This window comes from Maylandia zebra, linkage group LG7, assembly GCF_041146795.1.
Source record: "Maylandia zebra isolate NMK-2024a linkage group LG7, Mzebra_GT3a, whole genome shotgun sequence".
Taxonomy (NCBI): Eukaryota; Metazoa; Chordata; class Actinopteri; order Cichliformes; family Cichlidae; genus Maylandia; species Maylandia zebra.
In genome coordinates this window covers 61,765,576-61,790,292 of record NC_135173.1, presented here as the reverse complement: position 1 = coordinate 61,790,292, position 24,717 = coordinate 61,765,576, and the positions used below count along the sequence as shown (strand labels likewise).

General features: G+C 40.3%; 1 protein-coding gene across 1 annotated transcript; it reads left to right on the top strand.

Moving 5' to 3' along the window:
- The first annotated feature begins 1,932 nt into the window (after positions 1–1,932).
- Positions 1,933–23,229, top strand: hapln1b (hyaluronan and proteoglycan link protein 1b). Its single transcript, XM_004572805.2, has 6 exons — positions 1,933–2,273; positions 17,622–17,754; positions 18,931–19,094; positions 19,523–19,721; positions 20,522–20,824; positions 22,293–23,229. Exons 2-6 carry the CDS (start codon positions 17,649–17,651, stop codon positions 22,580–22,582), a joined length of 1,062 nt encoding a protein of 353 aa, XP_004572862.1. The 5' UTR covers positions 1,933–2,273; positions 17,622–17,648; the 3' UTR covers positions 22,583–23,229.
- The last annotated feature ends 1,488 nt before the right edge of the window (positions 23,230–24,717 follow it).

The window sequence follows — 24,717 nt, the reverse complement described above, 5'->3', positions numbered from 1 at the left end:
GTCAGACATGGCGTGTCCCTTCCTTGAAGAGCCAGTAGATCTTGAAGCCCAAATTCTCCGCAGAGCTCTCCGCCGGGAGAGAGTGATTAGAGCGCGTTTGGACATTTTATCATTTCCTGATGATTTCCTGTGTGAACGTTACCGTTTCTCAGCACAATCAATAATTTATTTGAATAACATCCTCAGGCCATATATTACGCATGTGACACATCGCGGACATTCTCTCAGTTCTGTACATATTATTCGTATTGCACTTCGGTTTTTTGCAAACGGGAGCTTTCTGTATAATATTGGTGATGCTGAGCACGTTCCCAAGGCTACCGTCTGTCGGGCAGTCAGGAATGTTACAGTTGCACTGAAACGTCTCCTGTACTCGTCTGTGGTGTTCCCCGGTCATAGACCCACAAGATTTATCAAAGAGGGATGCCACAAAATTGCAGGTAGCAGGATGAACAAAACTTAATACATGATGTGGTGATACTTGAACTACTACTTAAATTTTACATTTATTCTCACGGTTCCCAGGCGTGATTGGCTGTACAGATGGGACTCACATTCCAATCATTGCTCCTTCAGTAAATGAAGGAGACTATGTGAACAGGAAGTCTTTCCACAGCATTAATGTACAGGTACATAGTTCCCTGTAGCATTTCAAACTAACAAATTATTTCATTATAGTAATGGATGCTAATTTGTGTTCTCTGCACTGTGAAGATCATATGTGATGCTGCCAACATTATCACAAATGTGGAAGCCAAGTGGCCAGGCTCTGTGAGTGGTGGTGGTGGAGGACCCCCACCTGTTTTTCGGGCCTCCGCTTTTTTTCTAGTGGCCATAATGGGTCACATTTGAGCATACAGAGTAAGCAAATATGTACTTATAATGTGCTCAGATAATTTCAATAAGTGCTTACAGAGGGGAAATTAATGTAGCCTCTAACTGCAATTGATTTACATGGGACAAACAGACCAAGCACTATGGCTCATAATACAATTACACCTTACCTGTTTGGACTATATTTTTATATTTCATTTTTACTTGCTGCCAGGAACGTTGGGGGCCTGTTGGGTTGCACCTGCGCTCAAATCACATCACAAAGTAAAAGGTATAAAATACAAAATAAAATATAATAAAATAACGTGTTAAATGGGTGGAAATCCCTAGATCAATGTTTAAATTAACACTCACGCATTGACTCTGTCGGCTATGTTTTGCCATGCATGCCCCCTTTCTTTTGCAGCTGAGGCTGTGTTACTTTTTTTCTGCAAAATTTGCATGTTATCAGCATATGCTGCCATCAGAATTTCGGCCTCAAGCGCTGTAAAATACATTGACCGCGCCTTCTTTCCCTCCTTCTCCATGGTAATTCGCTTAATCTGTGCTCCACTAATCAGGGCTTTATGTATCCTCGTGCGCGCGCTTAACTTGGGGTTAAAGCAACTCCGCGTTGATTGAACTAATTGTTATCAGCCTTTCTGAAACCGAAATCCGAGTTGGACAGTTCGGGGTTACTCAACCCTGAGTATCGTTTTTCACTCTGAGTTTTCTAAACCGGCTTCCTGAAATAGGGCCCATGACAGTTGATTTGTTCTGTCATAGCAGTGAAAAGAGCTCATCATGGTGGAACTCAAATACTGAACTACATTTTACTGAGTGTAAGAAAGACTGACTCTCTCTCACGAGACACTTCATTCTTTTCATGAGCATGTTTGTGATTTGATGTCTGATTTTTCGTTTCTCTTCAGGTAAAAAGAGAAGAACACATAAACAGTACATCACTACTGCTGACAAAGGCACGTTTGAATGTTTACTAACTTTAAACACGACGTGTGATTAAAGCTGAGAGGCACTGAGAAGCAATGAGAAGGCGGGGTGATGGGCTTGTGCAAATCTAGTCTGTAAGCACAGATTGAGCAACAGGGCCGGGTACCTCCTTTGTTTGACACTTTTCCTGAAATGGGTGTGAGGCATTTGGAAATAGTTGTCCAAAAAGGCTAAACATCCACTTCACAGTGTGGATTTGCACTTCACGCACTTCACCTGCATGCGCGCGGTGCCGCTCGCAAGTCGGACTGTTCTTACCCACGTGCGTGTAAACTGGAGGACCGCGCTGCCGCACTGCTATTAGTGCTGATAGTGGAACCTGTTATTGGAGCAGATAGAGAAACACCCGCACCGCCTGCTGCTCTTAACTTGGTGCGTAAACGGTTTACGCTTCAATCACCTTCTTGGCTGCCGCAGGATTGAGGCTTCCAAACAGCGCACAGGGCGAGGTAAAGAGCTGGGGGTTTTTTTATTTCGTTTTGTGTTTACAAAAAAAAAAAGTCCTGTGAAACTCTTGTCACTTTGACGCATTACAAAGAATATGAGAATTAATGCGATGTTTATTGGAATGATAAATATAACACCTTGTAATAATCTCAAGGTGTTTTAGGGAAAAGGAAAGACGTGTAACAGTAATGAAGACGTTAAAGTGCGTATCACAAACCAAACCTAATAGGAATAAGCAGTAACACTATTTTTGTTTGTTTTTTGTTTTTGTTTTTGCTATATAACTGTTTTCATAAAGAAAACCGACTTGTCCTTTTAACAGCAGAAACGAACGTTCACTCACTAAGCGCCTTGTAAATCTACTTCTTCTTCTTATTATTATTATTATTATTATTGTTGTTGTTGTTTTGTTATTATTATTATTATTATTGTTGTTGTTGTTGTTGTTGTAGTTATTACTGTTATTGTTATTATTATTATTATTATTATTATCATCATCAACTCTACTATCTTATAACAAATATTAAAATGTAAAGAAACAAAAAGCATTCTGACTGCCACAGATCAAAAACTATTTACTTTTCCTTTTAAAAAGTCCTGCTTGTTTTTCCTCCTCAACATAAATACTTGCCTGAGGTTGTGTCCTGTGCACAGGTCTGGAACATTTTGGGGGATTTTGTAAAAGGTAACGGAAATATTTGTCTCCTTGTGGAGCTGGACTTTTAAGGATTTCCACTGCAGTAGACTCCAAACACCCTTCGTTGAGTGCTATATTTAGACATAGGCTTAAAGGTACTTGAGCTTTAGTTGAGTTTTCAATATGCATGCTAGAGGGTGTAATCTTTTGATGAAGTGAAGATGAGGCAGGGTCTCGCTTAGGTTTTAGGAGTTTTTACCCACAAAATGCTCCTGCTTGGGGGTAGTACTTTCACACAGTTCAGGAACATCTGTTGAGGGACTTGCAGCTCAGTGATACTTATCAACTTATCAGTGATAAGTCTACTGTTTTCTGAAGTAAAGTAATACAACCTGAATTTTTTTCCTAATATCTGTAAAGGCAGTCGGGTAGTTTTTCTTGTAGCATGAGCAGACCAAGACATATTACAACTGATGTACATACAGGTTTTGTTATACACTGCGAACAGGGAATTGGAAATCTGTGCTATTCAAAGCCAGGTTGCTTCATTGTTCAGGGGCCCGGCCATGGAAACACTAAGCAAAATGTTCTGGAGGAACATCTAACCAAGCCACGGAAGAGATGAATATCTGTGAATAAAGAAGAATGTCCCACTGCAGCAACCTGTAAAGAGCAAAGAGCAGTGTCTTACATAACAAGGATGAATTTATTTTTTAAGAATAGTTGATATTGACAGTTTTCACAGTTTACTTATTGGACTATTGCAAGTGGAATGCAGAAATTGCTTCTATAAACTCCATTGCGCTATAAACCAAGGTTTTGTTTTCTTTCCCCATCTTCATTCATCTGCTCATCATGGAATCGTGCAGCCGATCATATTTGTGAGACTTCTGAGAATAGTTGTGGTCGACCATGTTGTGCAGCAACAGGCCAAGTGATTTAGAGCTGAAAACATCAGGACTGTGAGCAGCTCTCAGCTCAACAACCCCTCTCTGTTTGCTGGCTTAGACTCTGCGGCTCCACCCGGACCCCCACCCATTACCCCTGCACCCACCCAGAGCACACACACACACACACACACAAACATACATTCAGACTGGGGCCTGCAGTGGACCATGTGAACCCTTAATCAAAAGGGGGGTGTTATTTCACACACACACACACACACACACACACACACACACACACACACACACACACACACACACACACACACACACACACACATTTTATATGAATTAGTAGTGAGCAGGAAACAGCAACATCTACTGGCTGCTAGCTTGAAAGGGAAAAATCTGCATCAGTATGTCTTGTGTGTGTCTATTTATGTGTATTCACCTTTATATAGCAAATGACAAGCAAGACACATGAGCCAAATTTTCTGAACGTTTTCTCTCTTCAGTAACATTACCTTACCTTATTTATTATTTAACCATGCTCCCAGTTAAATGCTGTAGGTGAGTCTATTGTGGTGTTGAGTGGATGGACGAAATCACAAGGTTGACATTTTTCTCACTACAAGACTATTTGTGAAATATCTTTCTTGGTAACTTTTTCTCATACTGAAGCTATTTTTTGCTGGTTTTTAGTTTGTTTTTTGTCTGTTTGGAAGCTGACACAGTCTCTAAGGGGATCGGGTTTGGGGGATAACAGGAGGAGAGAAGCTGCAGAGAGGCTTGTAAGACTGCAATTCTGCTTCCTGGTCCCAACTCTGGATAATAACGTTTTTGGGGGGGTTAATAAATTTGGCAAAGTTTCTAGAAATGAGAGCTGCTCCATCCAAAGTGGGATGGATGCTGTCTCTTCTAACAAGACCAGGTTTCCACCAGAAAGTTTCTCAATTATCTATAAAGCCTACATAGTTTTTTCTAGACAACACTCAGACAGACAGCAAGTTAAGGAGAAGATGCAGCCGGTCATTCCAATGGACTGATTCTTATATAGTACTTTTCTTTTTACCTTATTTACCCATTCACAGCACTTTTTTTTCTAAGTCTAAGTGCTTTCTATCTAAAATTCACACCTTACTGAACACATCGGAGAGCAACCCCGTGACCCTGAATTAGATAAGTGGAATAAAATAATAATGGATACTTTATTGATCCCCATGGGGAAATTACTTGTTTTTCTCTGCATTTGACCCATTCACTCAGTGAAGCAGTGGGCAGCCCACTAAGCAGGCGCCCGGGGAGCAGTGTGTAGGGACGGTACCTTGCTCAGGGGTACCTCAGGGTAGCCGTTAAGTGGATTCGAACCGCCGACCTTCCGATCATGGGGCGACCACTTTACCTACTGAGCTATCCCTGCCCAAAATGGATGGACAGTTAACAAGGCAAGGATTAAAAAAGCACTTGAACACTTAGTTACTTTTAGCTCTGATAGTGCCTCCTGTGTTTGGCTAGCAGTGAGTACCCTGTACCCATTTAGATGCTTATGAGGAGTGTATCTAACCCTAACCAAAGCTTGATTTCCCACAGAAAACAAAAGCAGAAACAAAAACAGAGATGGGCAGGATTGTAGGATCATACATTTCTAGCTATTCTCGTTCCTGCAATACAATCAGTGTCACCAACAGTATTACTGTTTTCTCATAGTATTTATATGGAATATTAAAAGGAAAATCTTGTGCTCTGTACTGAGGGCTCTTTGTGGCAGGTATGACGTGGTGTGCTGGTGATGTATAATAAAGAATTCAGTAGACTAGTTTGAACTCACCACGTCAACCATAGGAGGAAAATATATCAGCTGTGCAATAAGGAGACAGACTATTTGTGAATACCTAAGGCTGCATATACAGTAAATACCACACCCATCGAATTGCACCCCACCCACATGCAAACACATAGTAGATTCTAGAGACTGCTAATGTCTGTATGCTTGGCAGGGTTTGCTTTTCCAAAGCAGGTTGCCTCACAGCTTTTAAAAGACGTTCTCCAACAGGGTGTTCCTACTCCACTTTAGAGATGCTGAATATAGAATGTTTTCTGCATCATTTCCCTGTGGAAAGACTACACGAGGAAAAGAAATGCATAAGCATACCCTAGGCTAAGGTTTACACTAAACCTCCAAGTTTCCATTCAGTTTATTTTAAGAATGATTCTCCTATGTAACCTTTACAGAGTTTTAATGTGATCTTTGTGGACTCCTTCATAAGAAAAAAAAATATGTTTAGCATTTATACTTCTGCACTGGTGCTGCAGAGACTGAATGCCTCTCTGTTCGCCAGAAGTTTTAGTGTAAGCCAGGTAACCCTAAATGTTGTCCAGAGCTCTGAACATTTGCAGGCTTGCAGCAGAGATAGCAGCACATTAAAGGAGTCTGTCACTATCTGTACCATGAAGTTATTCACCCAACCACAACAGCCTGATCTGGCCTGTTGCATTGTTACGTTTGTTGAATGCAATCTCATTTATTGAATTCACATTCAACCTACAAATTGATACCTGTCTGAAACCAGTTTTCCCCAGACTCTTTTACAACTTGGGAGATAAAGAAGCTGCTTTTATCACTAGATTTTTGTCTTTTTATAGCTGTAGCTGAAGCTTGCTCTGTAGCTGGTTAAGATACTGACTAAAACTGAATGCTTCAATTGTCCTGCTTAATCTACCGCTCAGAAGGACATGTACAGTGCTGTGAAAAGTATATGCTCCCTTGCTGATTTCTTTCTTTTTTTCTTGTTCACGACCAGTATGGATTGAGAGGAGGAAGACAGGATAAAAGACACGCTGTGGAAAAGAGTTACAGTTTAAAATGATTAACAATTAAATGCAGAGTGGTCTATAAACACATGGAGGAAAGCATCTCCTTTGTACTGGTTTTCAGCATAAGCCAGGTTAACAACTTGTATGTAATGAAAGTATTGTGTTTATCGCTCAGGCTACAAAGTCTCAGGAGCTCTTACATCACCTTCTCACTCAGTCAGAAGTGAGATGTCCATTCAAGCAGAACAAAACTCCGCCTCTTTAATTCATAATGGTTACTTTATTTGTAAGCTTACACTGGGGAAGTGTGGTGGTGTGGTTGCTGTTGCGTCACAGCAAGAAGGCCCTGGGCTTATATCCAGCCTTTCTGTGTGGTGTTTGCATGTTCTTCTCTGTATGAACTCCCTGGCTTCTTCCCACAGTCCATAAACATGCATTGGTGATAGTTGTTTGTCTGTATGTGTTAGCCCTAAGACAAATTAGTGACCTCTCCCAGGTGGAGTCTGTCCCTTGTTCTGTGATAGCCTCTAAACTCCCTGTGACCCTGAATTGTATAACTGAAAGAAGATAGAGAGATGTCTGCATTAACCTGTGAACTATTTTCTAGTTATACAGTTGAGTGTTCAAAGAAACTTTCCAAATCTCATGATCACTTATGCATTTCTTACAAGAACAAGTACTGTCACTTTACAATGACATAAATGATTGTTTTGTCTCTTTGTGGTGGTCTTCACATCTCATTGTCTCATTAATGTCATTACCCATGCATTCCTTTGCATGTATCATTGTCCTGAGGTTTTGGTGCTTTTGTTTAAAAAGAAGGCAACAGTCCAGAGATGCTTGGCTCCCACACAAATGTGTACCTTAAAGGAGATAACCCATAACTGAGCAAATGATGTCTTACAAATAAAAAAGAAAATAACACAGACTTTTCTTTCCCTCTAAGTGGCTCATCAGGTCTCTCTTTTAAGGTTTTTACACTAAATTTAGTTTTCTCTCTAAAGGAGGTTTGTTGAGGTTCAAGTTACTCTGTTTTGTGGCTTAGTCATAAATGTAAATAATTTCCATATTCCAAACCTGGAATTTGGAAAGAACATTAAATTAAAAAAAAAAAAACAGAGTATATGGATATTAATAAAAAAAAAAAACAGTTCTGAATACATAAGATAAAATTGCATCACATGTAGTAATGACGTGTGCAAAGGAGACATTTAAGAAGTTTAAAGGATGTTTACCCTTCTTTTCAACCTGATGAGAATATTGTAGCCAGCACGGGTCTTCTAGAATATGTTGAGCAAACCAGCGTGCAGCTGGAGAATGCTTCCACTTAAGTGGTTATTATTGGCACCGCTGTGATTCTAATGTGTGGTACACTGATTTGGTGAGTAAGTGGTTTACTGTTATGTTGTGCTTTCTTGCAGTTTAGCACCAGGTTCATGAACTTGCTAGCTAGCTAGTGTTAGCCTAGTTTTCGTATCCCGATGCTTTCTCTGCATGCTGCTGCCTCTCAGCTTAATAAAAAAGTAACCCCACGGCTTTTAAAACCTTATATAAAACGCTCTCAGTAAAATTTCCTGTTGTTGCTTTGAAATGGAAAAGTGAGCTTAGCAACTTCTACATAAGAGTTAAGAAGAATGTGGGGGCCTGTTTTCAATCCACACAAATTGTAAGGCAGCAAAATCAACCCAACACATTAATTCACAAGCCCATGACATAGATGTATTCTAAACTGCATTTACTTTAATGCTTTGTGGCTGCTTTTGAACATCTGTGGCATCTGTTTTTTACTGCAGTTTTACTGCAAGGTGGTTGGTGCTTTTTGTGGTGGTAATCCGAGAAGAGAGCCATCAAGCTGAAGGAGGAGTCCGTCCTATTGGGCTTAGTTAGCCATCAGGAGGTGTTCTATAGCTTGCACTGGAGTGGCTCACAGCTGACTGTGAAGTGGCAGGAATGAGAATCAGCACAGATCTGTGGCCGTGGTCCTCCGTGGGAAAAAGGTGCAGTGCCCACTCTGTGTCACGGATGTGTTGCTGCCCCAAGTAGAGGAGTTTAGGTATCTCAGGGTCTTGTTCATTAGTGAGTGGATAGAGGATCGAGAGATTGACAGATGGATTGGGGCTGCAGTCTTGCAGACACTGTACAAATCTGTCGTAGTGAAGAGAAAGCTAAGTGCAAAAGCAAAGATGTCCCTACCCTTACCTATGGTCATAAGCTCTGGGTCCCACATAGCAAAACTGGTATGGTCCAGATCCACACATGGGCCACCACAAGGCCAGTTGCAGACACACTGGTGGTCCTGTGCTGGCCCATGTTTGGATTACCTCTGGGAAACCAGATCTGGGCCACCAAAGGCTCATCATTCTTTGTGGTATGTGGGCCATGTGTAAGTTGTGTGCACCCACAGGCCAGTTGCAGACACACTGCTGGCCCTGTGCTGGCCCAGAACAGTTTCAGCTCTGGCCCCAGATGTCAGCCTAATGTGTACCTTAATCAAGCCATGTAATAACAACATGTGCCAGAACATGATAGCACAAAAGAAACATGATGAAACTTTGTTCAGACAGTGAATGGACTGTTTCTTACATAGCGCTTTTCTACTCTCCTGGATTATTCATAGTGCTCTATACAATATTCACCCAATTTCTCTAAACTGAGTGCTTCCTAACTACAGGGTGGGCCATTTATATGGATACACCGTAATAACATGGGAATGGTTGGTGATATTAAAGTCCTGTTTGTGGCACATTAGTATATGTGAGGGGGCAAACTCCTCAAGATGGGTGGTGACCATGGTGGCCATTTAGAAGTCGGCCATCTTGGATACAACTTTTGTTTTTTCAATAGGAAGAGGGCCATGTGACACATCAAACTTATTGGTAATGTCACAAGAAAAACAATGGTGTGCTTGGTTTCAATGTAACTTTATTCTTTCATGAGTTATTTACAAGTTTCTGACCACTTATAAAATGTGTTCAATGTGCTGCCCATTGTGTTGGATTGTCAATGCAACCCTCTTCTCCCACTCTTCACACACTGATAGCAACACCGCAGGAGAAATGCCAGCACAGGCATCCAGTATCCGTAGTTTCATGTGCTGCACATCTCGTATCTTCACACCATAGACAACTGCCTTCAGATGACCCCAAAGATAAAAGTCTAAGGGGGTCAGATCGGGAGACTTTGGGGGCCATTCAACTGGCCCACGACGACCAATCCACTTTCCAGGAAACTGTTCATCTAGGAATGCTCGGACCTGGCACCCATAATGTGGTGGTGCACCATCTTGCTGGAGAAACTCAGGGAACATGCCAGCTTCAGTGCATAAAGAGGGAAACACATCATCATGTAGCAATTTCAAATATCCAGTGGCCTTGAGGTTTCCATTGATGAAGAATGGACCCACTATCGTTGTCCCCATATACCACACCAAACCATCACTTTTGTTGTTCCAACAGTCTTGGAGGGATCCATCAAATGTGGGTTAGTGTCAGACCAATAGCGGTGTTTTTGTTTGTTAACTTCACCATTCACATAAAAGTTTGCCTCATCACTGAACAAAATCTTCTGCGTGAACTGAGGGTCCTGTTCCAATTTTTGTTTTGCCCATTCTGCAAATTCTGTCCGCCGATCTGGGTCATTCTCGCTGAGATGCTGCAGTAGCTGGAGTTTGTAAGGGTGCCATTTGTGAGTAGCTAATATCCGCCGAAGGGATGTTCGACTAATGCCACTCTCCAGTGACATGCGGCGAGTGCTACACTGTGGGTTCTTGCTGAATGAAGCTAGGACAGCCACTGATGTTTCTTGGCCTGTAAATGGCCTGTATTTATATAGCGCTTTTTTCTAGTCCCTAAGGACCCCAAAGCGCTTTACACAACCTGTCATCCACCCATTCACACACATTCACACACTGGTGATGGCAAGCTACACCAGTTTGTAATGTTTCTTCATTAGTGACAGTTTTCTTGCGTCCACATTTTGGCAAATCCAACACTGAACCAGTTTCACGAAACTTAGCAAGCAGTTTGCTAACTGTAGCATGGAAGATGGGTGGTCTCGTAGGCAATGTTCCCTCTAATTTTTCATGTGTCTGAGCGAACACACAAACTCCCTGAGCGGACACTTGGACCACTGAGAGCAACATTAGATGTGTGCACTGTGGTCACGCCAGCATCAAATCCATCCAAGTTACATGGTTTATTAAAATAATCAAATGAAAGCATTAGACTACTTTTAATTAAGTGTTTAGCCCAATTACAATGAAAATTAAAAAAAAATCTTGTTCATGACCTGCGTAGTATGTTAACACTTTTGGAAGTAAAAATAATTTGAACTCCAATTTTGAAAACACAACTTTCTTTCTTTTTCTTTTTTCTTTTTTTTAAATAAAGCTCTGACTTGTATTATGAGTATGAGTCTGTGGTCTGGGAGAGAGTCCTGTAACTCTCTGCCTGCAAAATACAGTATATAATGACCAATGTTGGGCAATTAATTATGTAGTTACTTCTTCAAAAAAGTTTTGCAAACAAGTTTTTTGCAGCTGTTTATCTAAAAATGCAGCCAAGGCGTTTTTTAAAATAAACATTTCAAACTATTTACAGAACAATCAGCTGTTCTGCATCAAATCTGATGCCACACAATTATGCACTCCAAAACATAATTTCTGTCCACTATGAGATAAAGGGGAACAACAGCCTGATACCTGCAGGCCTGACAACAGGAGATGTATCACTGCTGTAACACCTGTAACATTTGTAACAAACCTTTTGGGTTATAGCACCACTAGGGGGGGAGTCTCCTAGGGGGTGTGTGAGTATAGCGTGGCAGCCATTACATGCTGCTCGTGTTCTGTTCTCAGGATAGACCTCACCATTGTAACGGCCTGGCACCGGCGACTACCGATCCCCGCACATGTATGTACGGACAGTGTAGAGCCGTGGAGACCTGGCTTGTATGGTCTTATGTTGCTGACAAGGAATAAAGGTCTGTTGTTTAATTTAACTGACTGGCTCCGTGTTATCCGGCTAACCTCCACACCACATGCCCGCTGGACCGGCTAGCCGCTCCTTCCTCGCCAGACTGCTGTTACACATTCAGCAGTCGCCTCATTGTTCTGACACACACAAGAAAACTACTGACTACACTACACACTAACTACACAAGATTTGCGCTAAACGTCGCAAATCTCTCACATTTCAAAACACCATCGTCACTCCAAAACGTTCCCCTTCCTAAACAACTAAATACCATGTTGCCATATCATTTTTTTGATTGGTCGACATGGTACATTTTTCGACCAACAGGAAAGGCTGGGGTTTTTGGTTTTGGTTTTGCTCACAGGTGGAGAGCGCTTTCGAGGCTTTCCTTATAAAACGCCGTTTTTACCGTTTCTCCCCAAAGTAAATATTGGCTGGATTATGGGATAAGGTGGCATCGTTCTAATCCCATGCGGGAGCCGCCAGTCACTTACTGACTAACACCGCAAAACAGAATTATTAAGGTTTTAATTGCAATTCAGCTTGGATTTTTTTGTGTGCGCAACGCAGATTTTCTGTGCGCAGAGATCATGCAAGCAGTGTGCAATTGCACATATACTAATGTGCCACAAACAGGACTTTAATATCACCAACCATTCCCATTTTATTACGGTGTATCCATATAAATGGCCAACTCTGTACATTCATACACATTCACACTCTTGACATGCAGCCTGGAGGAGCCAGGGATCGAACCACTAACCTTCCGATCAGTTGATAACCCGCTCTAACTCCTGAGCTACAGGAGCCCGGTAGTAGACATAAGTAAACCCTCACTAGGTTGTGGATGAAGTGTACACTCACAAACCTGTCAAACCTGCATTTGAAAAGTTGGCTACCATAGCAGTATAGTATTGCAACATGGCACTTGGGTCCTCTAACTAAAATAGGAAAATAAATAGCACTATCATTGCCAGACCTGGCCCACATATGGTTGACATACACCCTGACATGACACCAGTCAGTCAGAAGTTCCAGCTTATTGCCGGATACAGGCCAGACCTGTTTTCTATGAGCCTTGGCCAGATAAACCAATCCACAATCGGGCCAGATGTGGCATGCCATCATATAAACAGTGCCATCTACGCCAGGCCTGGCCCATATCTGAATGACATACCACTTACCATGCCAGCTGTCAGCCAGCAGTGCCGACTTAACACCAGATCCAGGCCAGACCTGTCTACTATGTGGGGTAGTGATCGAAAGAATAAGATTATGGATACAAGCAGCAGAAATTAGATTTCTCTGAAGGGTGGTTGGCCTTCAGAGAAAGGGCAAGAAGTTCAGTCGTTCACAAGGGGCTCAGAGTACTGTACTGCTACTCTTCCACATTAAAGGGAGCGATTTGAGGTGGTTCAGATGCCCGTCTCCAATCCACATCCACTGCCACAGCAGTTTGTTAGAAATGTTGAAGGTTTAATGAATTCATGGGTCCACTTAAAATAGTGCCACAGTGTTCCAGTGGCGGTTGATTAAAGACTAATTAAACAAGGTTAATGCTGCATTTGATTCAACTCACAGCTCATAATCCAGTCTGTTTGAAAAAGTAGCCTGGAATAGCTCTTAAAGTTGGAGATTCAACTGGAAAACTCCCAGTTTCCATCAGTGCTCTGGTCCTCTGTTAGTCATGGAACACTAAAGGTTCAAGAGATTCCAAACTATGACTGCTGTGACCCCTGTGCTATCATGCCCAAAGGACATATTAGCATATTAGTCAATTATCTTATATGTTAAATGCAGATAAGAAGCAAGTGGACATAGCATCTGAATTTCAGGAACAGGATCATTCACACCCCTTCCAGCCTCAGGCTATGTATATGCCCCTTTCACCAATACCTGCTGTTCTCATTTTGAGCATATCAAACTCAACCAAAACTGAGGGTAAAGGCACATTATGATGTCATACACAATGTCTTTTCAGTGCTAAAGAAGGAATGTACTTATATATCCCAAATGGGTTTAATTCTATTTTTATGGCATAATACTAAACTAGTAAGTTTTGAAACTAAGACTTACCTGTGGGTTCATGAGTAAGGTGGGGAAAAAATCAATGGATGTCCAACAGCAGGGTAAAGAATCTGCCCTGTCCCTAGCATCCTCTTCATACATAATACTTAGACTAAAGCAATGAACTGAAGCACCAGCAGCATATTTACTCTACTGTGCAGCCAATGTCAAACTCAAGGCAAAAGACAGCAAAATATCTTACTTCTGGGCTCCAACAAAGTGACAAACTGTGTAAAAACTCAGTCCTCCAATCCTCCTTATGCAACTCAACAGCTTCTTTTTAAAAAGGTGCTTTCTTTCTTTCTTTTTGCTAATTAGAATATGAGAGATTTAGCAGATGGTGACTGGACATTCGATTTCTTTAATTACTGTTAAACTAAATTTGGTTGGTTGCTGCTATTAAAAAAATGTTAAAAAATGTTCATAAACAAACAAGGAGTGGAAATTTTGAATATATGCACTTGAAGCAAACCTTTTTGATGACTGCCTCTGTCAGTGCGCCCCAGGGCAGCTGTGGCTACAATGTAGCTTGCCATCACCAAGGTGCGAATGTGTGTGAATGGGTGAATGACTGAATGTAGTATAAAGTTTTTTCTTTGGGGTCCTTAGGGACTAAGTAAAGTGCTATACAAATACAGGCCATTTACCATTTACTTAACTAAGAGAGAGTATTTCTGTTCCTGTGTCTGACAAAATCCTGGAGATCCTGTACTTTGAGTACCTTATACTAATACACTTAAAAACAAAGTCAAGCATGAACATATCCAACTTAATGCATTATGTAATTTTGTACCATAAACACTGATTTATTAAGTGACTACAGGCAATGCTGAAAATGGTAGGAACCCCATGAATGCACTTTTTTCTGGTACAGTTTGCTTTACCTCAAGATACCGTTAGGAAAACAAATGTATAAAAGTATTATTTTTTGAAAAATGACACGATATCTCTTTTGGCATGTCTTCATCACCAAATGCAGATCATGTGCCTCCATCTCACTGTCCCAGCATCCTCCACTCTCACACCAGCCCTCTGCATGTCTTCCTTCACTATATTCATGGATGTTCTTTTTGGTCTTTCTCTTTTTCTCTTGCCTGGCAGCTCCATGTTCAACATCCTTTGTCTGTTTCATTCTCGAAACCATACTTTACAGCAGGTCACACTACTATTACGTAAGGCTTCCCTTTCTGTCTTGCTGCTATCCTTTTGTGGCAAAACATACATTTTTGATAAGATCTCAAAAGAATTAATCTTTTCCAATTTCAGCTGTGGTTCATTGTTTAGCACTGTTGCCTCACAGCAAGAAGGTCCTGGCTTTAAATGAACTAGGTGGGGGTTGTCCAGCTACTCTGGGTGGGTTCTCTGGCTTCCCCCAACAGTCCAAAGACAAGGATCAGTTTAGTGATTTTAAATAAGTTGTGACCATTAATGGTTGTCTTCCTCTACATATACATATATACATACATATCTCTATTTAGGTATATATCTATATCTCTCTCTGTCTCGATAGAGAGAGAGAGAGAGTGTGATTGAGCATAACCATCATGCTCTTTGAGTACAAATAGGTTTTGTGTTTACGCTTCATGCAGCTGAACGTGGAGCCCTACATACCACTATGTTTACCCAGGGGATGCTGTACCTTGTAGGAGGAGGCTGTCAGAAATGACTACAGCAAGACAGCTCCTCCCAAAGCAGAACCAACTTTACCCCAAATCAGATTTGCACACGATTACACGTCTGCCTCATCACGAGATATTTTAAATACAGTGAGGGTTTCTACAGACACAAACATGCCTCTTCAGTTCAATTTTATTTATATAGCAGTTGACTCAAGTGTAAGGTACAAACTACAATAAAAAATGGACAAGAAAACGGAACACCCCAATGATCATATGACCCCCTATGAGCATTACTTTGGTGATATTGGCAAGGAAAAACTCCCTTTTAATAGGAAGAAACCTCAAGCAGAACCAGGCTCGGGGAGGGGCGGCCATCTGAGCAACTGGTTGGGGTGAGGGGAGAAAGATCAAAGAGATCTTGCAGTAGATAGCCAGAGATTAGAGGATGCCAATGTTCACATTTTGGACAGAGAAGACAGAATCCCACTAGGATTTAAATACCTGGTGCACTCCACCTTTTGGGTTTAGAACTGAAGAAGCCTCTTGAATAAGAGTTGAAACATCTTCAGAAACTTAAATAAGATTTTCTCTTACAAGGTCTTAAAAGTGAATGTAAATCAGGCATCAAGAATTTGATAAAACATCACAGACCTGCAGTTCAATGTAGAGACATTAAAAACATTCCCTTGCTGTAACATGTCCAGGATTACACAACTGAAAAACATGAATTAAATGGATAAGTAAAAAGACTCAATGAACTTATAACTTGGTAAGTATCCAAGTAGGTAAAAGAAATAGTTCTTCGTACGAGGTGTACTATAAATGCAAATGTTATCAAACTGATCTAAACTTCCACTCTTCAGCTGTATGGAAAAAACACTACTTATTAACTTTTATATTTATTTAATAATGTTAACATTTTGTTCAAATAAAGTCAGCACATGACAGTTGTGGATGATGAGGTGCTGAAGCTCATCACCTAATGGTGCCAGTGAAGATTCAAACTGCATCATTTTTGCTGCTGCAGTCCCCTCAGCTTCTTCCGCCTCCCTCCCTCCCTCCCTGCTTTAGCTTCTTTTTTTCGCCGTATCTCCCAGTCTTAGTTGCTCTCTGTCTGCTTCTCTATTATCATTTCACACATCACCTGCTCTTCTTGTGTCCTGCAGTGCACATTCTGACTCAAGCATTTTTACCTTTTTTTTAAACGACATACATCTTTCCCAACATACTTCACTTCCTTATCATTGCACCCTCCCCAGTTGTCCCGCCCATAATGACAGGCTGGGAGGGGTATAAAGTAAGTGTGTGTGTGTGTGTGTGTGTGTGTGTGTGTGTGTGTGTGTGTGTGTGTGTGTGTGTGTGTGTGTGTGTGTGTGTGTGTGTGTGTGTGTGTACGCTGCAGTTTTTCTGCTGACTTCAGGAACTCCACCTGGCAAAGTCGGCCAGCACTCCTAACCATCCTCCAGCACATATATTGCCACACAAGCTGTGAAATATTTTTTACAGGTTATACAAAACCTGTCCTGCCAATATTAAAATGAAATTGTTGGGTTTTTTTCTTCTGTTATATTTTGTATAAGATATATAAGGGTACAACAATAATTTTTCACCCATCATCACCTAAACAAATACCACAGAAACCACCAATATATATATATTTTACATGTAAATACATTACATGTATATTTACATGTAATTTTTTAAGTCAAATTGAGGGCAATGAACAAAATGTGGGAAACTCAAAGGGCTAGTTAGCTGTTAAATCAAGAATTTCTGTTGTGTCAGCTGGTGTCCTCACAAGGATGCAACTACAGCTACGCCAGTGTGTGAGTGTGAATGAAGCTTGAGGTGCAGGGGTGACGCTGCACGGTGGCAGTCTCCTTCTAAAAGTGTGGGCTGTCATCAGGACATGCTGCTTTCTCACAGTGCTGAATGACAGAATACTTCCTGCACAGTATGTACTATATGGCTTACACAGAATGTGTATTTGTGTGAACGTCTTCTGTGGGCTGTAGCTTGTAGGGATGCCTGGTTTGTGCATTGAGAAGCTTTATTTTAATGTGATGAGTCTGACTGTATGTTTAACTGCGTTCAACAACTTAGAAATGGGATTTTGAGATGTGTGTGTTTCTCTTTAGATGTGCTCAGTACCCAGCAGGCAGGCGTCCTGTTAAGCAACTGTAATTACGGAGCTCTCGGGGGAGAAAAAGCACTGCAGATAGAAACACAGGGTCATACAGTTGCATACAGAAGAAGCTTATAAACGGGCTTTCTGTATAGCTTATACATGGAAAACTTTCCTTAGCATCCTCACTGTAGCATAACCCCACCCTCTGTCTGTGTGTCTCTGCAGTGGTCAGAACCTAGCTGGTGAGTGAAGATGATTCCTGTGCTGATCTGGGCTTTGATATCACTGAATGTAGCAGAAAACGACTTAGATGCTCTGTACCCTGACCTGGAGCATTCGAGAACCATTTATGTCACAGGTGAGTACATGTTCACTTGTGTTTCTTTGTGAGAGTGACAATGTCATTCCAGCGTCTGTTTCTGTGTTTCGTTTAGAACACTCACTCTGCAGTGTCCTTTCTTCCCTCAGTTTATCAGCATGTTCTCAGTGATAAGACTGCTATGTAGGGACTTTTAGCTAACTTAGACAGAGCTATCCAGTTTGGCTTTTATCAGCAAATTAAAACACTGTATATCTCTAGTTTTTACATGGTAAAAAAAAAAACCAACAACACATAACAGCTATTTTGTTATGCAAGTCACTTCGGAAATGTATTTATTTATCTATTGTTTGGTTTTCCTTGTTTGTGAGATACGAACAAAACCAAAGCCCTTTTCATTTAGGCTGCGTGATTCAGTGAGAACGATGATATAAATCTTTACCAGCATGACTTCCAATTTCCTTTTTTTTCAATATCACTAGCTACTGTATAATATTTTTAGTAAAATAAAACATGATAAATTAATCTCTATTAGTTATTGTTTAAAGTAAAGTTTAAAGCAGTTTAGCAGCAGCTGAGTCTTTGGCACTGTTTGGATCTATGGCACAGATATTCTTTGCTGTTTGGTTTGAGACCTTGGAGCAGTTTCGTCCTAACTGGACTAGCATTTTTTAACGTTTTGCTTCATTTTGGGGTTTTTTTGTTATTGTTTGTTCATTCATTTATTTACTTTTGTTTTTCTAGTCTAACATGACCATACATAGAGAAGATGGCAGAATGCCAGAACCTCAAAGTTTTCAGCAGGCTTGGATATTCAGCTGCATAGCTGCAGCATTCTCAAATTTGTTATAGTCTGATCTCAGTTAGAGACTAAAATGTAATAGAATTTCCCTCTTTAAAACTGGAGGACAAACATTTTAGAGGGTTCATACCCCACAGATCTGTCTTCTTTCACCTGCACAATTGCTAAGACTAGAAACATCTTGTCAGCTGATCCAAAACATTCGACAGGAGTTCTGGTTCTAGAAAGAAAATCATACTTCTAAAATACTTTGTCTGTCTATTAGCTTCTCTTGACTGCCTCGTTGGTAAATATGGAATCGAATTTAGAACCCTTCTTCTCACATATAAAGTCGCTAATAATCAGTCTGCATTCATTTCTTAAAATCCGTCCCATTGAAGCACTTTGCTCTCTGTTTGGTTGCTGTTTTTCAGAAAATGGCCCCCAACTGTCAGTGGTAGCAGAAAAAACCAAAGTGGTGTCAAGACGAGGGGGAAATGCTACTTTACCATGCACGATTCTAAGGGACCAAACACTGGCACAAAACCGTAAGATGCGGATCAAATGGACCAAGCTGACCTCAGACTATCTAAAAGAGGTTATCATTTATTTGACATGAACTGTCATTAGTAATTTTTTTTTCAAAACATTGTGTGTAGCATTCCAAAGTATCAATATATAATTTATGTAGAAGCATTATAAACTAGTTTTGTTACACATGTCCAATGGTGGCCTTATTATCTTATTATTCATCACTTGCTAAGACATCTTCCCTCCCATTGTCATCAAAGCACTTGCTCATAGAGGGTCGGGGTTTTCTCTGTTGTATTATTGTATTATTGAAGGGTCTAGCTTACAATATAAAGTGCATCGAGGCGACTGTTGTTGTGATTTGGCGCTGTTTAAATAAAATTGAATTGAATTTCTTGTTTATTCTGTTCAAAATGTGCTGGACTATTCTTAAGAAATTCCAAAAACTGAAAGCAGTGGAAAAGTATAACATGAACACTTTTCATCGTGCTCTAGGTGGATGTGTTTGTTGCCATGGATTATCACAAAAGGAGTTATGGCAGATTCCATGGACGTGTCCACCTACAAGGTTCTTCGGCCATGGATGCTTCTCTAGTCATTACAGAAATCACTTTGGAGGATTATGGGAGGTATAAATGTGAAGTAATTGACGGGCTGGAAGATGGAACAGCAGTGGTGTCGCTGGACCTTGAAGGTATAATATTTGGAACTACTTCAAAAATTACTAGAATTTAAATATGGAAAAGGGGGGGGGGGGGGGGGGGGTAATGTCAGCTGAAGACAAAAATGCTGGAGCCAGTCAAACACACACACAGCTGACCAAACACATCCAGTTTATCCTGGCTGCAGGTCATCTCTATAAAGTTAAGGATCTTCTAAATCAAACATCATTATATATTATATACTTTGTATTGTTCCATTATACTTCTGTACTGTGTGGAATTGTGGGGAGCCACCTATAGAACACACACCATCCAATATATATTCTGCAAAAAAGAAGCATCAAATCAACTTTTTATTAAATTAAATATTCTTAAATTTAAAAACTTGGTTGACCTGATAACGGCACAAATAATGTATAAAGTAGGAAACAAATCTTTGAGCCACAACATTCAGAACTTGTTCCAAATAAGACCAAATACCCTTAGAGGAAACCCTATGTAGTAAGGATTCATGTAAAAACAATAAGTTACATGAATGTTGCTGTATCATTGTGTTCTATTGAATCCTTGTCTCATTTTTATATTTTTAGCAAATTTTGGTATTTGAAACAAGCGGGTAGCAACAAATAAGTGTAAATCTATCTTTTCTACTCCTTTTCAAGCGTATTAATTGAGTGGATATAGAGATATTAATGACAACTTTGATGCCTTTGTTTTGTGTATGTGTTTTCTTGTTATTTTAGTTATATTGACATGTTCAAAATAAATTCTATTCTATTCTATTGCATCTCCTTCTCTGCCCTCATTTTCTGTTTTCACCCTGTCTGTGCAGGTGTTGTCTTCCCATACTACCCCCGCTTGGGACGCTACAACCTTAATTTCTACGATGCAGAGCGGGCGTGCCACGATCAGGATGCAATCGTGGCATCTTTTGACCAACTGTATGACACATGGCGTGGAGGGATGGACTGGTGCAATGCTGGCTGGCTGTCTGATGGCACAGTCCAGTATCCCATCAACACCCCCAGAGAACCCTGTGGTGGCAAGAACACAGTGCCAGGCATTCGGAACTATGGGTTGAGAGACAAGGACAAGAACCACTATGATGTTTTCTGCTTTACCTCCCACTACAAAGGTGAGGAACAGCACTAAAACTGTGTTTTTGTAGGTATTGGCGACAAACACATCTGCAATACTGAGGGCAACATGCTCTCTGTGGTTACTGGGTTATGAGTTGATTGAAAACATTTTTACCTGTTTGGCCACCTAAAATTGAAAAAGAAACGAATGTTAATACTATAATACCAACATGTAAGAGTTTCTGAAAGTGTGCTTCTTTTTTATGTGGCTAAAACAGAATCCAGCCCTAACCACAAATGGGATGCTAGTGCCCTGATGGATAGCAGGTCTAAAGAAGTTAATTAACACTTGATATTAACATGTCTTTAAAATGTAGCTAGTGACCTCATATTTATCAAATTGTTGTTGTTGGTTTTTTTGTTGTTTTTGTTTTTTACACACTATTCAATCCAGCTTTAATATGAGTTAGTATGAAGAGCCATGTGAGCTCCAACTGGGATGCTTGCATCTTACTTCCTATAGCAGCACCTAGAATAGATGTGGCTCAGGAGACACACCATGGTTTCCACCACTGGACTCCTCCCTCTTTGTTCAGGTGTCCCAGGGCACAATACTGAATAGTGTGGAACAGAGGGTAACTTAGAGCTTGTGGGGTTAGGATGTGGTATCCGATTTTTTAGACCACCACTCAGTGTAAGTTTTATGTCACAGCTGCGTACTAAGTACTGGTAATTATCAAAATGATTTTTTATGCTTCCACCAATATTTGAGAGATCTTTATGATAATATTTTTAATCATAAAATACAAATATTCTAGTCCAAATTCTTTTAATGTACAGTTTTACAAAATAGCTGAAAAAAGATAGTAAATCACATCATTATCTTATGATGAAAATGACAAATTACAGTTATTTTATTATATTCCGGAATGTCTGAATGTTACACATGGTCTCAACAGATTTTGAGGGCTGTGCAATATGACCAAAATCTCTTATCCCGATGTAAGACATTTCTCATCCCGATAATGATATATATCGCATTTTTGGTAAATTCTGTGAATCTTGGGCAACTCGACTTGGGTAAAGTGTTTTCAGCTGGGCGTTGTGTACCTGGAGTGTACCTGTGACCAATGCATGAAACTATATATCTTTAGATTGTTGTAACGGCTGCCATTTACTTTCTATTTATTACATGGCGTGCCGTGTGAAAAAGGCTGTTCTAACGTTTGAGTCTAAGGTTCATTTTTCAGCACCTGACGGCTCTTTTTTGCTTCTCATCTGATCTTCATCATCTCAATATTGCCGTAAACAGTGTATTTTGCAACACCACAAAACAAACGATGGCGTATAATATGAAATGATGGATGTTTTAACTTCGTCAAATTTGTAAAGGCATCAAAGCATGTATATCCTGTCTTGTTGTGGTGACAGGATCATGTTAGGTTGCAGGAATTTGATACATTGATATATTTTCTGTATGTTCTAACCCATTATGTTCATCCTTCTGTTTTCTTGTCACCTCAGGTCGTTTCTACTACCTGATCCAACCCTTTAAGCTGACCTATGATGAGGCAGTCAGGGCATGCCAAAAAGATGGTGCTCAAATTGCCAAGGTTGGCCAGATGTATGCTGCCTGGAAGCTGCTGGGCTATGACCGCTGTGATGCAGGCTGGTTGGAGGATGGCAGTGTCCGTTACCCCATCTCCCACCCGCGCCGGCGCTGCAGTCCCACTGAAGCTGCTGTTAGGTTCAGTGGCTTCCCTGACAAGAAGCATAAGCTGTATGGAGTGTATTGTTTCAAGGGCCACAACTGAGCCACAACACACATCCAGCAAACAATTACATACACTAACATGCATCAACACATACAATAATGAGCATAATAATTGAGAGAAAGAAAACAGAGAAAAAAGCACATTCAAACTGTGATAGTTTTTTTTTTTTAATGGAAACCTTAAGATGTTTTATCCAGACCGATTCATGTTGTGCTTTGTAAACTGGGACCTTATATTCTACAAGGGATAGTTTACGCATATTTAAGGTTTATATTATTTAATCAATGCCCTTCAGAGAGGTGGGCACATTGTTGTGGGGATTAGATAACCTACGGCTACAGACATACTGTCATTTACAAATGGACTAGGCTCGTCAAAGTCTGAAAGTCTGAAAGTCTGAAACGTAACTAATCCAATCTCTGCTGTTCAATGTTAACAAGGTGCTAAGACAGGTACTTTGTAAATCATCCTACCACCCAGTGTTTTATTTTTTTTTATACAAACGTGATGAACCAAACACTAGTCTCATCACCAAAATGAAAAGGAAATCATTTAACTGTTAGCATTGTTTATGTTTTCTAAGTATGTAGAATGTGATAATCTAGAAATGTATTTCTGTTAATGACTATTTTTTGATATACTGTAGAAATATTTAGAATATAATTTTTATCTTTCTGGTCAAACTATCCAAGTCTATTGGGTTTACATGAAACATACAATAACGGTGGAAAAAACACCACAAAAAATGATTTTGCACTGAATTTACCGAATATGATGCATAGAGGAGAGAAGACAAGGCAAACAGCAGTTTGCTCTTTGCAGCAATACAGAATGCCTGGCATGAAAAAATGCTTTGCAGTGCTAGAGTACGTTTTGTTCTTCAGAGCATGCCTTGACTTCAACAGCAAAATTGCTATTAGAGTATAGCTACTCTTGCTATCTATTTAGCGCCTTATAGACTGCTATTTTTGATACAAATGCCATAGATTCTTCTAGCTTATTACCAGAGCCAGGCTTTGCCCTGCTTGTGACTGATGTTGCTCATTAGCCCAGCAATCCCAGTGCAACCTGAGAGGACAATCAAAAAAATCCTGTTATTCAGTTGTGGGTTTGACCTTCAGCATGTGTTTGTAATATCATAAAAATCTGCTTTCTGCATACAATGTTGCTTGACCTTTAAATCACATTTTTCTACTCCATTCCTCTCCTATGATGGTGCTAGGCTGCTGTTAACTAGAATTGTAGCTAGAATTGGAAAATTTAGATTTAAATCCAGGTTATGCTCAGGTTTATGTTTGATCTATTTTAGTCAACAAAAAAGCAAAACAATAAAAAGAAATAAATATTAGTCATGTCACAAAAGCAAAGATTTAGTTGTTTGTACCACTGAAATTGCAAAGTTCTTTGTGCCAAATACAAAGAAAAAAGCAAAATAGTGACTGTTAGTATGCTAACAGACACACATGGCCAATGACTACTACTCACACTGTGGATTGTCAGCCTAAACAAGACTTGCAAACTCTTTGGACCCAAAAATCTACCCTCTCTTTAACAAGTCATATAGTATTAATGCTTTGTGTGTGTGTGTGTGGGGGGGGGGGGGGGGGGGGGGGGGGGCGTAATAAAGTCTTAGTTTACGTTGACAAGAAACTCAATTGTGACTAAAAATAATATGCAACTCTTTTGAATAAATTGGGACTAATGCTAGGCTAGGTCAGAGTATTCAGAAAACCTACTAATGGATACCAGGTAAAAGAATAAGGTGCTGAGGTTAACAGAGATAACACTCTGACTGACTGACTTACACACTAATGTATATAGAGATGAAGTCTAAGGTCCTGAACTGGTCCCCTAATTGCTGTCTAAGTTCTGCAAGGCACAGCCATGAAGCAGCCGACCAGTTCTTCCTGCAGGAGCCTCTAAAGGTTTCTTCCATTTAAGGGTATAACAGTAAATGTAATGTGTAAGCTCACTGTACACAGCCCAGGATGGAAAAGACTGAAGTTTAGGTAATCTAATTGGAATGGTGCAGAGTTGGCTATACTTGGCTACTCAAGTCACTGCACAATCAGAGTTTTGCTATACTTATCATCAGTGAACTGCTGGACGAAAATAGCCTGTAATGATCACACACTGATGATGTGGAAGATAAAATGCTATAACAGCTATGAAGT